The 16,651-nt window shown below is 33.8% G+C and overlaps 2 protein-coding genes across 6 annotated transcripts in view; one reads left to right on the top strand and one right to left on the bottom strand.

The window, feature by feature from the left end:
- The first annotated feature begins 1,017 nt into the window (after nucleotides 1-1,017).
- On the top strand, nucleotides 1,018-6,345 carry LOC106111408. 2 transcript variants are annotated; one of them, XM_013293488.1, is made up of 5 exons: nucleotides 1,018-1,095; nucleotides 3,855-4,154; nucleotides 4,663-4,825; nucleotides 5,216-5,453; nucleotides 5,849-6,345. In XM_013293488.1, exons 1-5 carry the CDS (start codon nucleotides 1,018-1,020, stop codon nucleotides 5,964-5,966), a joined length of 897 nt encoding a protein of 298 aa, XP_013148942.1. In that variant the 3' UTR covers nucleotides 5,967-6,345. The 2 variants fall into 2 exon arrangements, with proteins under 2 accessions (XP_013148942.1, XP_013148941.1); XM_013293487.1 differs by having other exon boundaries at nucleotides 5,834-6,345.
- A 329-nt stretch (nucleotides 6,346-6,674) lies between these two features.
- The window catches only part of LOC106111407 (facilitated trehalose transporter Tret1-2 homolog), a 29,283-nt gene continuing 19,306 nt past the window's right edge, over nucleotides 6,675-16,651 (bottom strand). The window contains exons 1-4 of one of the 4 annotated variants that reach the window (XM_013293485.1): nucleotides 16,084-16,213; nucleotides 11,468-11,731; nucleotides 9,628-9,763; nucleotides 6,675-7,974 (exon numbers count right to left, since the gene is read on the bottom strand). In XM_013293485.1, coding sequence (XP_013148939.1) covers nucleotides 6,758-7,974; nucleotides 9,628-9,763; nucleotides 11,468-11,725 — 1,611 coding nt within the window. In that variant the 5' untranslated portion in view covers nucleotides 11,726-11,731; nucleotides 16,084-16,213 and the 3' untranslated portion in view covers nucleotides 6,675-6,757. Of the gene's footprint in view, nucleotides 7,975-9,627; nucleotides 9,764-11,467; nucleotides 11,732-16,083; nucleotides 16,214-16,651 lie in introns of those variants that run through there. The other 3 variants (XM_013293486.1, XM_013293483.1, XM_013293484.1) reach the window with 3 other exon arrangements.

The following is a 16,651-nucleotide window of genomic DNA, read 5'->3' as shown; positions in this document are numbered from 1 at the left end:
CGGAGGGTGTTCCGCCCGATCTCGGGCCTCCGCCCTCCGCCAGTACACCTCCGCGAGCAGCAAGCCTACCTAACCTAACCTACCCTAGGTTACAAACTGTAACAAACATTTATCTATCCAACTGTCTCGAGGGCAGAGATGGGCAGACGACATAAAGACACTGGAGGGATATTTTAGGAGAGGAAAGCGCATAATAGCCAAGAATGGAAAGAGCTGGAAGAGATGTGTCACGGGACACGCCGACAACTGGTCTAGAATAAAAAAATATATAAACTTCTTAGAAAATCTATGTTAAGTGTTACAATTGTAAATTTATTCTTAGTTTCGGCAATAAAGGCATTATAAAAATAATATTGCGGGACGGTAAGGGGCGTTGAAACCAGTGGCTGGTAGTAAAAATATTAAATACCTAATTTAAAAACAAAATAATATAACCATATGGTCGTATGTAGAACACTAATAGTTAAGACAATCTTTGTCTCTATGAAGAACTCGGATAATAATAGTCTCGGTCGATTCTTTCGTCGCGCCTGTCATAAAAATTATACTTAAAAAGATACGGAGTCGTTATTAACAATTTTCATAATGTTTGTACAACAATTAATATGAATAAATGAGTAACAACAGCAAAAATAAGCAGTTTTTTAGTCTTAAATTTAATTTAGTTTTTATAAATAATACGTCACATTTAAAAACTTTTCTTTAGGCTTTTTAGTTTTAGTCATTTAATAACAAACACAAGCGATTTTATGTGCTGTACAAATACAGTATTGTCAAATAAACATTACTTCGCCTTTTAAACATTTAAAAACCCACGATCAATTCTAGACAATTCGATTACCAATTGAAGTTAAATTACATCTGTAGAAGGAACTTACAGATGGTATAAATTTGTTTTATTTCGTATCCACTCTATAGTTTGCTAAGTCTGGGCGCAGTAAGGAGTGGTAGCACGGTCGAGTTGTCGCGACTGTAGGTAAAACAGTGTCTTGAGGCTGACGCCGGCAGTAGCAGACAATGTCCCTGGCGGAAGGCGTCTCCGACACAGAACATAGAGTAGACGAGGACAAGCAAGACAAAACTGATAAAAGACAGGTTAGCGTTATCTGTATTAATATTATAACTAGGAAATATGTATTGAAGTAATTTAAAAATTATTCAAAAATTCATTCACTAAATGCTACGTTATCTTTGAGTATAGGGTTTGTTTTTATTATTTTTTTAATTTCACTTAGACAAAATGGCGAACAGTTTACTAAATAAAAATAAAATTTAATTATTTCCAATAACAGTTTTCTGTATCAATTGATTTGTCATTTATTGTTTTTGAATTTCTATTTTTTTTTTGTCGAATTTCCCAAAATCTTTCTACATCGCAAAGTTATTTTTTATTTGATTATTATTATAATTTGATTGTAACTATACAGAAGTTTGGAAAGTGTAGTAACGCAAATATTACACATTATTTGAGCTTTTTCACAAATTTTTCGCATTCTATTCTTCGTTCAATTTGGAATTTATTCGTTAATTTAATGTTGTACTACACAGAATTTATACGCTTTTTTAATTCATGTAGAATTTTTTCTATAAGTTATTAATTTACAAGATAATTAAATAAAATATAGTAAAATAAAATAAAATAACATTTAATCCGTAGCAACACGTCACAATCAGAAATAATAAGAAAAAAAAAATTAAACTAACATACTAACTAAGTAGGGAAAAAATGTAAATAACTAAATAAAAGAATATAATAAAACAATGTGATGCTGACCGGATTGCGTCCACGCTCAGCTTTGAATGCTGGGTATTACTCAATGATCCCAGCGCTGATCTTCCGCGAGAACCCAGAGATAAGGAGTTGTGAGCTTAAATTAGTCAAAAAGTCCAACGTTTGTTTACCATCATACTTCATACTTATTTTATAAATGCGAAAGTTTAGATGGATGGATGGAAGTTTGTCAGAGTTTGTAGCCTTAATGGCTGGACGGTTCTGGATGAAATTTGGCATAGATCTAGAGCATAGTCTGGAAGAACACATAGGCTACTCGCTTTTGTTTTTTTTTAATTCCACGCGGACGGAGTCGCGGGCAAAAACTGGTAAAAACATAATTTGTTATTTTGTTATTCTTGTAACTTTTAATTTAGCAAAACTAGCAATTTTAAAATCAAGCTAAATGCTTTATCTATCGACCAGTAACAAGTAGAAGAAATTAAACAATTAAACGATTGCTCGGTTTTACCAAATATGGCGTTACTGCCTCTTGGGACCAAACATACGGCAATTACTGCCAAATCTAAATTGTAGAGCCTGTCCACCCACAGTTTGTGACTATACTAAATTACACTCGATTTGGTCTTGTATTTAAAACAATTACAATTACAAGCTTTTCAGTCGATTTAATTGTTACTTTAACAGACCCTTAATAAGGATTATATTTATTCCATTTTTTTTATAAACGGATGGATGGATGTTTGTAATAACTTCAAAACAACGTAACGGATCTCGATGAAATCTGTCACAAATATAGAACACTAGCTTTCGTTCGCAACTCCGTCCGCGTGTTATTCAAAAACACAAAAGTTCTATGTGTTCTTCCAGACTATCCTCCACGTCTATTCCAAATTTCATCGAGATCCATTCAGCTGTTTAGGCTACAAACTCTAAGAAACATCCATCTAAACTTTCGCATTTACTCATAGGTTACTTACTATATTTTTTAATTTAAATCCAAATGTCTTTTTCCATTTCATTATTAGCTCATAGTGACATGTTTGGTACAGTTTAGTGACGCGTGGCGCCATTAGCAACGATTACTGTCCCTACATTCATATACCATTGTATTCTTATGTGATTTATGGTCAATTGAATTTGTTATACGAATGTACTTGCGTTAATAACCTATTACTTTTACATACGCCTTTATATCGACAAAGAGTTTAAGGAACATTACTTTGAATAGACGCCGATACCTTGAGAATTACGTCCATGGCAACGAAGCCATCCACTGGTCTTAGGCATTTACAGATCCTGGGTTTGGACACTGTTATCTACCAATGCGTTTTTCTTAATAATTTGACCAGATGTTCGGTGTTCGGTACGGTGAAGGAAAACATCGTGATGCAACCTGCACATATTTGTACGAATTCAATCCGCAGCACCATGATTGACTATGACCTATTCATTATTAGGGTAGTCTCCGACGATGCAGTATATCTTCGTATAATTTTGAGAAATTGTTCACACAATGTGTTATAATAGGATTACCTTACAAACTTTGTTTATTATAACACACGTTAAGTCTATTTTAGTATGCGGTAGTATTGTTGATAGTTTTATTTGTAGTGTTTTGTGTTGAGCTTCTGATTACGACCGCAATATCCGACCGCAAGTTGTGATATAATATTAAATAATCAGGTAGGTATAGTGATTATAATGTTGTTAGTGTTAGGTTCAAAGTTTATTATAAAACGTTAAAAAAATGTTTTAAATTTTAGCCTGTTCATCATTGTTAAAATATGCTTTTTTTTTACTAAAAGCGATCTGATGTCCTTTTTGACTGATTTTTAAATTCAATTTGTTTATGTTTTAGTTTAATAAATTGTAAATGATACCACGTTATATGTTATTCATTTGTTAGTTCTTCTTTAATTGGATTAAATAATTTCAAAGTAAAATATGCCAAATCTTAAGGCAAGAATAAACATGCCAGTAAATTGGGCTTATATCTAGCATGACCCTTTCCCCCTTTACTCCTCCCTCAACTTACATGTCCCTAGCTTTCAACAAATCTTGTGCTTGCTATGCCAGGTACTTACATGTGTCTATAAATTTTATGTATTTGTATGCACAGATGTCAGATTCTTACATGTGGAAGGAGCAGATCCACACGTTAATGAAGGGAGGGGAGAGTGAGTCCGACATATCGGACTCAGAGCACTTCCTCACTAAGGGAGCCTTCCTCCTCACGCCCTCTCACGGCCTCAGCATGGAGAAAGCATCCACCATCTGCGAGAAGATGGAGTTCAAAGGCTGCTTCTCTCTCACCAAGACAGCCACTGGTATACTCTTCAAGTTCTCTCATGTTGATGACTACCAGATGGTCTTCAAGAAAGGATTCCATAAAGTTACTGGATCCAGGTTCTATAGGAAGGTAATAAACGTTTACCCTCTCTCTATCTCCTTTTTCTTTCATCCCTTCATTAATTAACAAAAACTGTGCTTTCATATCTTCTTCTGAGTTTTTGTACCAAAATTGTTTTCATATGTTATTGTTTGCATATGCTGCAAATCGGAGTGTATTTTAAGTGAAATTATTGGAGCCCTGGCTATCTCTTCATAATAATTATCTAAGTTATATCGATATATACTTAATTATTCATGAATTTTTTTAATTGACTTATAATTTATTTTCATAAAGCTGCAACTTTGCTTGCATCTAACTTTACGATCCTATTCACTTCAATCCTATTTTCAATTGTGAACACGATATAAAATCATTATTGAGTGTTTACTACATGTCCTAAATACCTAGCACTAATACGGAGGAACCCTGGCTCCTACAGGACGAGCCTAGAGCCTCGTGCAGAAACCAGGCGCTCGAACACTATTTTGTTATAACTAACAAATTTTACAAGTAAATCTTTAAATTTATCGTGCAGATCGCGATACCGTGCCGTCCTCAGAAGACGTTCACTATCTACGTGTACGATGTACCCGACGAGGTGCCGGAGGAGGACGTCCGTCATGCCCTCTACAAGTTCACCTCCGTCGTGGAGGTGCTGCGTTTGCATCTCGCCGGCTCGCCACGAGAGGGCAACACTGGTCAGTGGCGCACACCTTTACTAAACTATCGCACGACTGTTGTGCGATTATCTGTTGTTTCGTTAGCCAATTCAACTGTTTAGTTGTACAATTAAAAATTACATAGTGTGCGTACCATATAATGATAACCATAAGATGAGCCATAAGATGGTTCTTAATCTTATGTTTCTAATCGCAAAAAATCTAGCATTTTGTGTACTTATAGTGTTCGCCTTTGACTTAACTATCGCACGACTGTTTAATTGCACGCTATAACATCACAAAATGCTAGATTTTATGCGATGTAAAAATTTTAGATGTACGCTATAAATTCAATATCTGTTTTGTCTTTTAATACTAATATTGGACAACTTTTTAAAGCTAAAGATTTTTGTTTTTTCACGACATTAGGCACATCGACTCCAAAACCATCAGAAAAGACACCAACTCGTGCGCTTACAACAATCGACGGCGAGCTGGTTAGCAGTATGATACCGAAGGAAGCGACCTGCGTCATCCGCGTGACCCTCGCCAGCATCGAGGAGGCCAACATCCTGTTGCAGAACGGCCTCGACTTCTACGGTGCGACCTTCTTCCCGACAGAACTGGCTACACCTGCACAGGCCGCTAAGCTGATCAAACCCAGCAGGTATATCTTCAAGAAACGCTAAGTTATTGTATGCCTACATATGGTTTTATATTTACATTTTCTGCATAATTGAAACATAATATTGCTTGTTTGAATACAGTTTTGTTTGATATTTGTCTATTTCTGGAACTTCTTGTCATCATTATTAAACCTTGCTAATTAGGATTAGAACTATTCATCAAATAGATACTCGTATATACTAGTTATTAATGTTGTTAACGTACGTAGTCAGTAGAACGTATCACGTAGATATTCCCTAAACACAATTTCACATCACGTATAGTATTCAAATGTAGCCGTCAGTTGTTTCCAGCTGCTAAACACTTTGGTTCGCACTGTAGTTAGCACCTCACTTACAGCCTTTCTCTCATCCTCAACAGAGCGTATCGTTCCAGAGTGTCGGGAGGCAGTGTGTCTGCCAGGGTCAGGGACCTGCTGCCGGTTTTCGACCAGCAAGGGTTCTCAAAGTTCGCACCGCCCGCATCAAGGCTCGTTAAACCGCGAGCCAAGTAAACCCATAGTAATTTAAACTCTTTTTCACTAAACAGCAAGTCGCAAACAATTCGTAAAGTGCAAATTAAAATAATACCTTATATTGATTATAGAAATGACACGTTAGTGGAAAAGAGTCTTAAACTAAAAGTAAAACTTCGCTCTATGGTTAAGGTTTTTTCATTTTTGCTGGAAAATGTATGGATTTATTAATTGGAATTAAGATGTCAGTGTAACTAAATAACTTACAAGCGAAGTTTTACTTCTGTAGTTTCATTTTATGTTACCTTTCATGTTACCTAAATATTTAATAAATTCTCCTGTTCATGTACTTAATTATAACTTAACATCTTATGTGAACTAAGTTACTGGGTATAAAGGAAATAAATGCTTATTGTGCCATTATTATTTGATATTAAGGCTTTTGATTAAAATCATCACTAATTTTTTGTTGTATTACATTTTTTTATGAAAAATGCGATCGGTATCGTACGAGATCATTTACTTATAACGAATATTAACTTGTGCCATTTTAATTATATTCAAAAACCAATTATAATTAATAAATATTTGATTTAAGAGTTGTTTTATTACTTTATGTAAATCACCTAAAATATAACTGTCGTTGTACGAAATAATACTGGCTAGATACTAGGAAAAGATGAAATAAAAGCCACCATTTGTAATAACATAAATTTTAATATTAATAATCTATTTAATAAACTATACAGACTATAATATCACAGATAAATAAATTTAAGCTTAAAGTTAATAAATGATATCGTTGAACATTTACTTAAACTTAATGAACACTAAACTTTGTTGCTTTTTATACCTCTAAACTTATCTTCTATTTCTTGCAAGCTCTTGCCTTTAGTTTCTGGCAGAATAAAGTACAAAATAACAGTTCCGATAAACGCTATAATACCGTAAAACAGGAATGTGAAAACTTCTCCTAAACTAGACATCATGCCGGGCGCAGTTTTAACAACGACGAAGAAAGCTAAGAACGTAGTTGCTGAACTGATTCCTGAACCTAACCCTCGTACTTTAGTAGGGAATACTTCTCCACACATCATCCAAGGTAAAGGCACTAGACCTATTGATATCGCACAGATGTAAATCATTAAACACGAAAGCGGTAACCACGACATATCTGTTGGTTTGCCTTCAGTGAAATACAAGAACAATGCTAATCCTATCATAGATAATGCAGTCCAGATTCCGCTTATAAAACACAAAGGCCTCCTGCCATACTGCTTGCAGATAACACACGCGACCACAGACATTACAGTCCGCAGCACGTCGATAGCCAACATAGCAACATAATGATCCATCCCCTTCCCGACCGCCTTCTCAACTATTTCTATAGAATAAAACGCAATAGCGTTCACGCCAGAAAACTGACATGTTATAAAGAATATAATCATAATAGCTAAAGGTTTTAATAACTCCGGACTCTTTAAGTTGGCAATCTTTTCTCTCCATGTTGGTACTGGCTCTGAATCAGTCTGCTTTCGTTTATCAATGACGGCTAGTAATTCTGCTTTCGCTTCCTCGCTGTAACCTCTCAGCCAGTAATAAGATTTGACTCCTTTCTCCACTTCACCTCTGCAGATCAGCCACGTCGGGCTTTCAGGCACTGCACTTAGTAAAATCACTGATAGAATTGGAAACAAGCAGCATATGACCGCAGTCCATTGCCACGATATAAAAGTTCCTATCAAATGTGCGACTAAAATCCCCACTGCGATCGCTAACGACACACCTGCGAGGAAAATCCCTCTGAATTTGGGTTCAGATGTTTCTCCGATATACACCGGTCCCAACGGTCCTAGTAGACCGACGCAGAGACCGGTTAGGAATCTTCCTATGAGCATGAGGAGAAGGTTGTTGGCGCAGGCGATGAGGATCCAGCCAACCAGCAAAGGTGCGCAGACGATGTAGTGTGAGTTACGTCTGCCGAACTTCTCCATCATCCAGCCCGAAAGCAGACAGCCTGGAGCCATAGGGAGCGCTGCCATTGCCGCTGCAAAATAAATACAACAATGTTAAAACAGGAAACAGGAAGGATCCAAGCGTACCTCTTAATTTAGTTCAAATTTAGTTATAGTGTTCATCGAAGTTGGTGAACTTTTTAAAAGAGTAAAAAATTGATTTATTAAACAAATTAGATTTGGTTTTGTTTATTTTATCTTTTAAAATGTAAACAGTTTTGTTTCTTAACCTCTAGTGAATGTTGTTGCTATGTAAACATAGTCGACTTGTGGTCGAATTAGTAAATAACAGATAACAGACTGATATCAGTGTGTGATGGAGACGCAAACAAGATTTGTATGATCATATGACATCTTTAATTGCATCATACGTATGTTTATAGATTTAAAAACAAAGAATGATTATGTGGTTGTGTTCATTTAACGTCATAAAATACGGACATTTTTGTTCAAGAGAGAATTTAGGAAATTGTCGATTTAAAGCGGGTGCACTCCTTTGACTGAACAATGTGCGATTGTCTATTGTTTCGCAGCCAATTCAACTGTTTAGTTGCACAGCTAAAAATAGAGTAGTGTGCGCACTTTAAAATCGAAAGACAGTTGTGCGAAAGAAACGCGAACAATTTATCATAAATATCTAGTTCTTAAAAATATTATGTAATTTCGAGTTAACTGAATTTTTGTCGAAAGTAAATGCGTTCTATATCATGTTGCGTTCGTATTAAATAAAAAGTGCAAACATTCCAACAGAAAATCACAAACGCGTAATAAAAACAAGATCACGGAATATCTTTTCGTTAAAATACTTGGCAGATTATTTGAAAGCCTTCAAACAGCTGTGTTGTAATTGTATTTTTTCAGATGTATTTGGCACGAGTAAACAATTGAAGAATTTTATTACTCGTATTTTACTGTCAAAGTTTGAAAAAAATGTGGTTACATCTTTGAAAAAAATTTAAAAACGTACTTTTTTAATACAAATGATTAGGCAGAGTACTTTTATGGTTAGAAAAAATCAGAAAATTTTCCTAAAATGTTTCATAATTTATTCTGGAATTTCCAAAGACCACGAATTTCGTACAATTCCCAGAACAGTGTTATCAATTAGCGACGTATTTGCCTCGTGTTTACTCGATTTTAGTTTAGTTCGTTCTCTCGATGAATAATGTTTGTGAGCGGATGTGAATGGAAATCTCAACAAATAAATCATTCATACATTCTGTAAATAGATGACGGAATTTTGTTATGTTTCATTTATTTCATTAAAATAAATAAGATTGTTTCAATCATTGCTTTGAACGTAATTTAACTGTATGCTATTGTTTTAGTATTTTAAAGATCTTCACTAAAACTACACTAAGTCTTTAGTCTTAGAGACCGTTTAAATCTCAGAGTTTCACACTAAGTAAATCATTTATTGTCGCAATGTAAAGGAATTTGAACGTTATAGAAAACTAAAAAGGGCGCGAAACTATTCGATACCTACAACGGATAAGTTAGGACGGGCGCAAACCTTTGAGTAAACAATCGCACAACAGTTGTGCGATTGTCGATTGTTTCGCAGGCAACTATTTAGTTGCATAACTAAAAATCGAGAAGTGTACCTCCAAATAACCTTATAGGAATCAAATCGAGAATATTGTTCGCTAGTTTAGTCAAATATATGCACACATATGATTCCTTACCTATCCATGATGCAGTGCTTTCATCCCAGGGTATGATGCTGTCAGGTTCCTTCAGTTGAGGTAGCAAGATAGCGGAGTACCCGGAAGTCAGGCCTGAAGAAAACGTCATTAAAATGGCCGCCGACGCTGCTAGAGTCTGGAAAGAGTAAAGGAGTGTTGTAGACAAAGGATGTTTGTCGACTTAATTCAATGGCAAAATAAACTTCCCTTAGCGTAGATTTAAGTGTGAATATTAAGTAGCGGTACTAAATGTGGTAGTTAACTAGAAGGTAATGAAGAATTCATAATTTCTTTCTCCGTCCGTAACACTTTTTAGTAATTAATGTAACATGCTTACGCGATTAATTCTCAAAAATCACGACATAAGAATATGTAGACAGGACACTGTCCTTTCTATCAAGCAATATTTCTCGTCATGTTAACTCCGTTCTTTGTTCCTTTGATAGCACTATCTCAGTTCGTTGTACCTATATTCGCATGTTTGTAGGAATGTATGTACTATCGCATGTTCAAAGGTCTCTGGTAAGTGGGTTGTAGCTCACCGACGTACATACTTCACGTCTGATTTTATATTAACCCAGTTTTATTGAATTAGTTACATACAATTTGAATACATTTAGTTAGAACAGAATGATGTTTATTGTTTTCGAGTGTCGTGACAATAGTATTGTGGTCTCTGTTTGTTTAGAAGACAGTGAAAGGAATAGCAATAGCAATATGTGTCCCAATCGTGGAAAGAATGGAGATGGAAAAACCAAAGCATTTTAACAGGATGGCTTCATTTTAAAACAGAATTCCCTGAAGTTCATATTTTAGATAAAGGATTGACAGAAGTCAAGAGTTTGTTGTTTTAAAAAACATTTCTTACGTGATCAGTGTTTGTATAATAAAATAGGTAACGTAATTTGATAGTATCTAGAGATTAATCCTAGTCTAGACATAGACTACTAAAAGTCGCAGTTCAAACTTTAGGTCTTCAAAACCAAACAAAGCCATAATTCATGTTCTCTGGAGATACCTTTCTTTTGTAGTCACAGGGTTAATTAATTACTAAAGAAGCTAAGAATATATAGGTGAAAACTACACTGGGACGCGCTCACACCTTTGACTAATCTATCGCACAACTGTTTAGTCGCGTTATCAGAACTGATTCTTCGGAACTTAAATGGAGGTGTGCACACTACTAGGGCGGATCCAGCTTTGATGCCAAGGGTGGTTACATAGTCGTAGTCAAGTCAAGAGCTTGACAAAATATGTAAATATGTTTTGTCAAGCTCATGTCAAGTGGATCAAAGTGGGGGGGCATGGGGGATCATGACCCCCCCCATCGGATCCGCCGTTGGCACAATACTCGGTTTTTACTTGCGTAAATTAACAGCGAAACAATCGACAATCGCACAACAGTTATGCGGTAGTTTAGTCAAACTTTTTACATTAAAATTTATTTAATCTTCACTAAGGGTGTCCTGTGATCTTTTAACTTCTATAAATGCAGTTTACTGTTTTCTGTTTTGTAAAATCAATTTATTATATTTACCTGGAGCGTCGGTGGCTCAGTGGTTTAAACACTTGACTTGTAATCTACAGGTCTTGGGTTCGAATCCCGCCATGTACTAATGTGATTTTCGAATTTTCATATGTACATAATATACCCGACATTCTTACGGTGAAGGAAAACATCGTGATGCAACCTACACATGTCGGCGAAGAAATTCAAAGATATGTGTGAATTCAACCCGCAGTGGGCTAGTGTGGTTGACTAGGACCTAGTCACTCCTTATTAGGGCAGGCTCCGAGCCCCTTGGTGGGAACGTATAGCTGGTGATGAATGAATATTTACCTGTTTCCATGCTGGTGAAAATCTGACGACAGTTTTGGAGTCGGTGAGTAAAGGTGCTTCTTTAGTTAAAGACAATTTACTATCTTTCTCTGTTAGTACTAAGCCATTACTGGAATTCGATATCTTTATGTTTTGTATATAATTGGATACTTTTGTACTGTCTTTAGCTTCATTAGAGTTTGTGTTTTCCGTTTGTTTGTTTTCTGATGGTTCGTTCTGTGCTTTTACGTTTTCATTCGCTTCTGGATCTCCTCCCATTTCTACCTGGAATAAGTTATTTTATGTAAAAATTAACTGTATTTAAAAACGTTTCATTAAAATATAATAGACAATTGTCATCTTCTCTCTAGATTATTTATTGATTGTTATATTGCTTTGGTAATAGCATATTGTAATTAATTTGTCGTAGATAATTTTAAATAACCAAAATAGTTATTTGATTAAAAAAGATCATGCAAAATATATTTGTGTTTATCTGGCTACGTTATTTCGTGCGTGATTCAGATGACTCTTGATCCGTGGAGATAAGGGTGATATTTGCTTAACATTTGTTAGTTAAACATGAGGCAATATTTGATATGGTGACATGAAACAAAATGATTATTGTTTGTACATTTCTTTTTAAATCTTTATTTAAGAAACACCTTTTTTACTGGTCCGTGTATGACCGTCCTAATTAACGCTAAATGTAGCAAGCCCGTGTATATCAGACCTTACGAAATAAAAAGATATATTTTTTTTAAATGTCGTCTTTCATACTTAAGAAATAGTAATCTTACTCTGACTAATAGTTATTATAAATGCGAAAGTTTAGATGGATGTTTGTTAGAGTTTGTAGCCTAAACTGCTAAACGGATGTCAATGAAAGGTATAGACGCAGAGTACTATGGAAGAACACATAGGCTTCCTACTTTGTTTTTCATTCCACGTGAACGGAGTCACGGGCGAAAGCTAGTTAAAAACTAAAACAAAACACGGAAATGAAATTCAGTTTATCTTTAACGTATCTAAAAACGATTGACTTAATTCAGATAAGAACTTTCGCAACAATGACCTTGGGGACGGCGTTATGTAACATCGCACAATGCTAACCGTTAGAGGTTATTATCTAAACACTAGATAATATTAATTATTCATTAGTAATCTAGTGTTATATCATTCTTTAATTAACATATAAACATATTATTTTAACATGATACAATTATATATTTAATTGTGTAATGTTTTTGTGTAGTATTGTGAATTTCTTTCTTACTTACAAGTACATCTTTGTGTGTTTAAAACTAACGAGTAATATTAATAAAAAGACGATTTAAGTGATAAATAACATATGTTTATGAATATACTTAGAATATGAAAATGTGTTCTTAGACTAAATGACTTAGAATCTGTAAGTTTTATTAGATATTTTAACTTATTCAAGTACTCTCAACTTGATAAAACATATTTCTTAAAGTCATTTCACTATTTATACTCGTGAATAAAATTTTGGGGTTGTTTCGATAAATCCGATATTGAACAAATAAAAACCATACAAGTAATTACAACTTAAACCTATTTATAAATTATTTTTTCAGCTTATATTTTGTGTTCGTCATAAAACATGATAAGTTGTAAGATTTTGAAGATATGTTATATCATATAGCTATCGCATCGCTATCACTGGATAACAGGTTTTAATTGCGATAATTCCACACAATGTACATGGTAAGTATTATATTTTTGTATATATTACTGGTATTTACTCAATGCTCGCCATTGTATTGCGTAAAACATTATGATAATGTAATAATTGTTACAGATAACAAGAAATATTATCTAGATCAATCTGTTTTACAATAACAGACCAATAACATAACATACTAACTGTTCCCATGCGACTTCATCCGCATAAAATTATCAAAATTTCATTTTATTATTTACATCTGTCAAATTATCAATTGCAAATGCCAAAATGACATGACATGATGTCAAAAAATAGCAACCTTGCTTCATTGATGTTGGCAACAACTTATGGTCTCTTTCTCACATTAGGGTTTTTATCCAAAATATTTAAATGGTTATTTTTTAGAGTTTGTAGCCTAGACTGCTGAACGGATCTTGGTAAAATTTGGCATAGATGTAGAGGATAGTCTGGAAAAACATTTAGGCTACTTACTTTACAAGAACTAGCGGGCGTAAATTAGTACAGAAACAAAAATATTCCTTTTTACAATATTAGTATGGCTTTAGATGTTTGGTATGAAAAAAGCAAGCTTTCGTGAGAGCTTATATGAGAGTGTTTTTGTGCGTAAAAGTAAGGTAATGTAACCTTACGCATTCACTCTTAATTGCCAACAAAATAAAAACCTTTATTATTGAAAAGTAAAATGAAAAGTTGTACGTTTTGTTACGACCATATTTGGAAATGTGACCAAGACCTGGTTAATACAATTTAGCCAGGTTTAAGTCTAGATTTAAAATGGAGGTTATTAAAAGTTCAGGCTGAATTTCCGTCATTTTTGTACTAAACGCTTATGTGACAATAGCCTTACATTATTAAATATCTAACGGTCGTAGATTCAGATCACGCAATTAAAATGTTGTGAAGTGCCGAGTAGAAGATTAAAACTTACTTAAAAAGGTTATAAACAATAGTTAATTAATAAAATATTGCATAAAAAACGCGTAACACGTAATGGAATAAAAAAAAAAACAATTGCTTCATATTTAACTGTTGCTGGCAACTTTGCCGGCGTTACATTAAAAATAATAAATAAAATGTGTGTATGCCTATGTTACTCACTCATAACGTAGCTTTTTAATGGTGGAAGAATTTTTAAATTCGGCCCTGTAGTTTTTGAGTTACTTTTAAATACATAAATACAAATCTTTCCTCTTTATTCGACTAATATTAGTATAGAGATATTTCATGAAACAATTTTCTCATTTTTACAAAAGAAGTATAGTGTGATAAGTTTCCTGTTGCTATGCAGACAGACGAACAATTAATTGTATATAAAGTACTCGTAAATATTGATAAGTATAGATTTGTTTAATAAAAAAAAAATCAATAAGCACTCGTAACTCGCGGTCACAGACCAAATACGAAACACTATCTTTATCCGATAAGGATAACTTTATTTTAATTTCATAATTACTTAGATTAATGAATCAATGTTAAGGTTTTGTATATAAAAGTGTCAATTCTTATTTAAATTTGTTTTATTTTACTTCGTGTATGTTAAAATGTAGCTTAAGTTAACGTTTGGTTTCGGTTATTAGAACTCGTTAGAAAAGCTCTTACGTTTATTTTCTTGGCTTTTATTTATCAAATCATTTTATTGTTACTTATTATTGGAAACTTTTATTGATTATTTGTTAGGTTACTTCTTTTACTTGTTTATTTACTTAAACTTAGGGCCTGTCCCATTACTGGCTGATTGAGGCTCAGATAGCTTAAAAGTGACACCACTTTCAGTGTACTAAAATCCGATATTTAAATGACATATTTTATGAAGAGGAAGACAGAAGAAAGTATTGATGGATTGTGTGAAAGAGGATATGCTTAAGAAAGGAGTGGATTCAGATATGACGGCTGATAGAGATGTATGGAAGAGCAGCACATACTGTGCCGACCCTCTATAAGGGATAAGGGCAAGTGGATACTTGCCCTTATCCCTTATAGAGGGTCGGCATATGATGATTATGACATTTTCTACGTTGGATAGTTATCTGACAATTTACAAGTATTGTGGGACAGGCCCTTAATGTCTTATTATCATTCGTTGTAAATGCAAACTTCAGACTTATACGTAATTCCTATTTATTTATTGCATATTATCTATTGTTTGTTATTAATTTAGTTAGGTATGTTTAGAAAAACCTCCACACAATAAACACGCACTACAGTTGTTTCGTAATGCATTATATAGATTACAGATTATAAAGATTTTATATTGATAAATAAGTTGTGTTTAAAATGTAGTGGGTAAAATAGTTTATTTGTTCATAATATGTAATTAAACATAGATTTGATGTGTGAATTATAAGCGTTTGAGAGGCATTTGAGCTGACATCTAGACGTTCGAGAGTATCCCATCTGACAACAAAGTAACCGGGTCTGTGCTTTCTGGAAACTTCGATAACGCATAAAGAAATGTCTCTTGTATTTATGTTTCAATCGATCAGTGTATCTTTGATTATAATTTTATTGATCTGTAGATAAATTTTTATCTGTTTCAATATAAATTATATGTGCGAAATAATTTATTGTGTTTCGAAAGTTTTAGTTATTGGAAATTCTCAATTCTAAAGAGATTATAGACTTTACCCTTTTTGTATTATTATCTTTTTAATATTATTGTTAATCTCTTACTTATATGAGAGTTTTTTAAAATTCTAAATGAAAATGACAAAAGATATGCCATCTTTAAATGTGACTTATAATTTGTGTTAGTATGGATGATATTTATTTACTTGGAATTTTATTTTTACAAATATTCCAAAATCAAATTTCCCGCGTCGAAATTAACGCGCGAAAATAGGAAACAAACTTACCGCCTTTCATTCAATTATCTAAAAGTAGTTATCACAGGCAATTAATTCAAATTAATCGTAATTAAATACACAATTACCTGAACACTGCTTCACTGACACTTATTTCGTTCGATGTTCTGACAAATTAATAAATTGACGCGTTCGACGTCGAATGCTACAATTTGCACACTGACGGACTCTGACGGAACGTAACGCACGACACGATTCTACAATCGTAGTGACGTGCCCGCACTCGATCTCGATAATATATCGACAATTTCTCTACAAACTGTTTACTTGACGCGACGATGTTCGAGCTATTTTTAGCAATTTTATTTAATTAATGTGATATTTACTTTTGTATATAAATATTGTTTTAATTAGAATATCTTAAACAAACAACAGATTGATAAACAGTTTTTTAATTAAACAATATCTTATTTTCTAACTATTCTTTTTTATCTTCTAGTTTTACCCTTTGGCACAAGACATTTCAATACGACAGAGCTATTTTTCTGTAATATCCTTGTTAACAATTAATTCGTAGAATTTTAACAAAACGGCGAATAGTTCTTAAGCCTTATTTTGTTATAGATTTATTTTGCAGCGGATATAATGATTTAATCGCTTTTGCGCTTGGCTTCGATCAAGAAATTGTTTTTATAA

The sequence above is a fragment of the Papilio polytes genome, unplaced genomic scaffold, assembly GCF_000836215.1.
Source record: "Papilio polytes unplaced genomic scaffold, Ppol_1.0 DF824169.1, whole genome shotgun sequence".
NCBI classification, from domain to species: domain Eukaryota; kingdom Metazoa; phylum Arthropoda; class Insecta; order Lepidoptera; family Papilionidae; genus Papilio; species Papilio polytes.
Note: the sequence above shows the minus strand (reverse complement) of the source record. Positions and strands in the feature narration are given on the sequence as shown.

Excerpts from the sequence above, each read along its gene's own strand:
- LOC106111408 (XM_013293487.1), top strand. The coding sequence starts at position 1,018 with ATGTCCCTGGCGGAAGGCGTCTCCGACACAGAACATAGAGTAGACGAG. Across the intron at positions 4,826-5,215 it reads GCCACGAGAGGGCAACACTG|GCACATCGACTCCAAAACCA; the intron begins GTCAGTGGCGCA and ends TCACGACATTAG. Across the intron at positions 5,454-5,833 it reads AAGCTGATCAAACCCAGCAG|AGCGTATCGTTCCAGAGTGT; the intron begins GTATATCTTCAA and ends CATCCTCAACAG.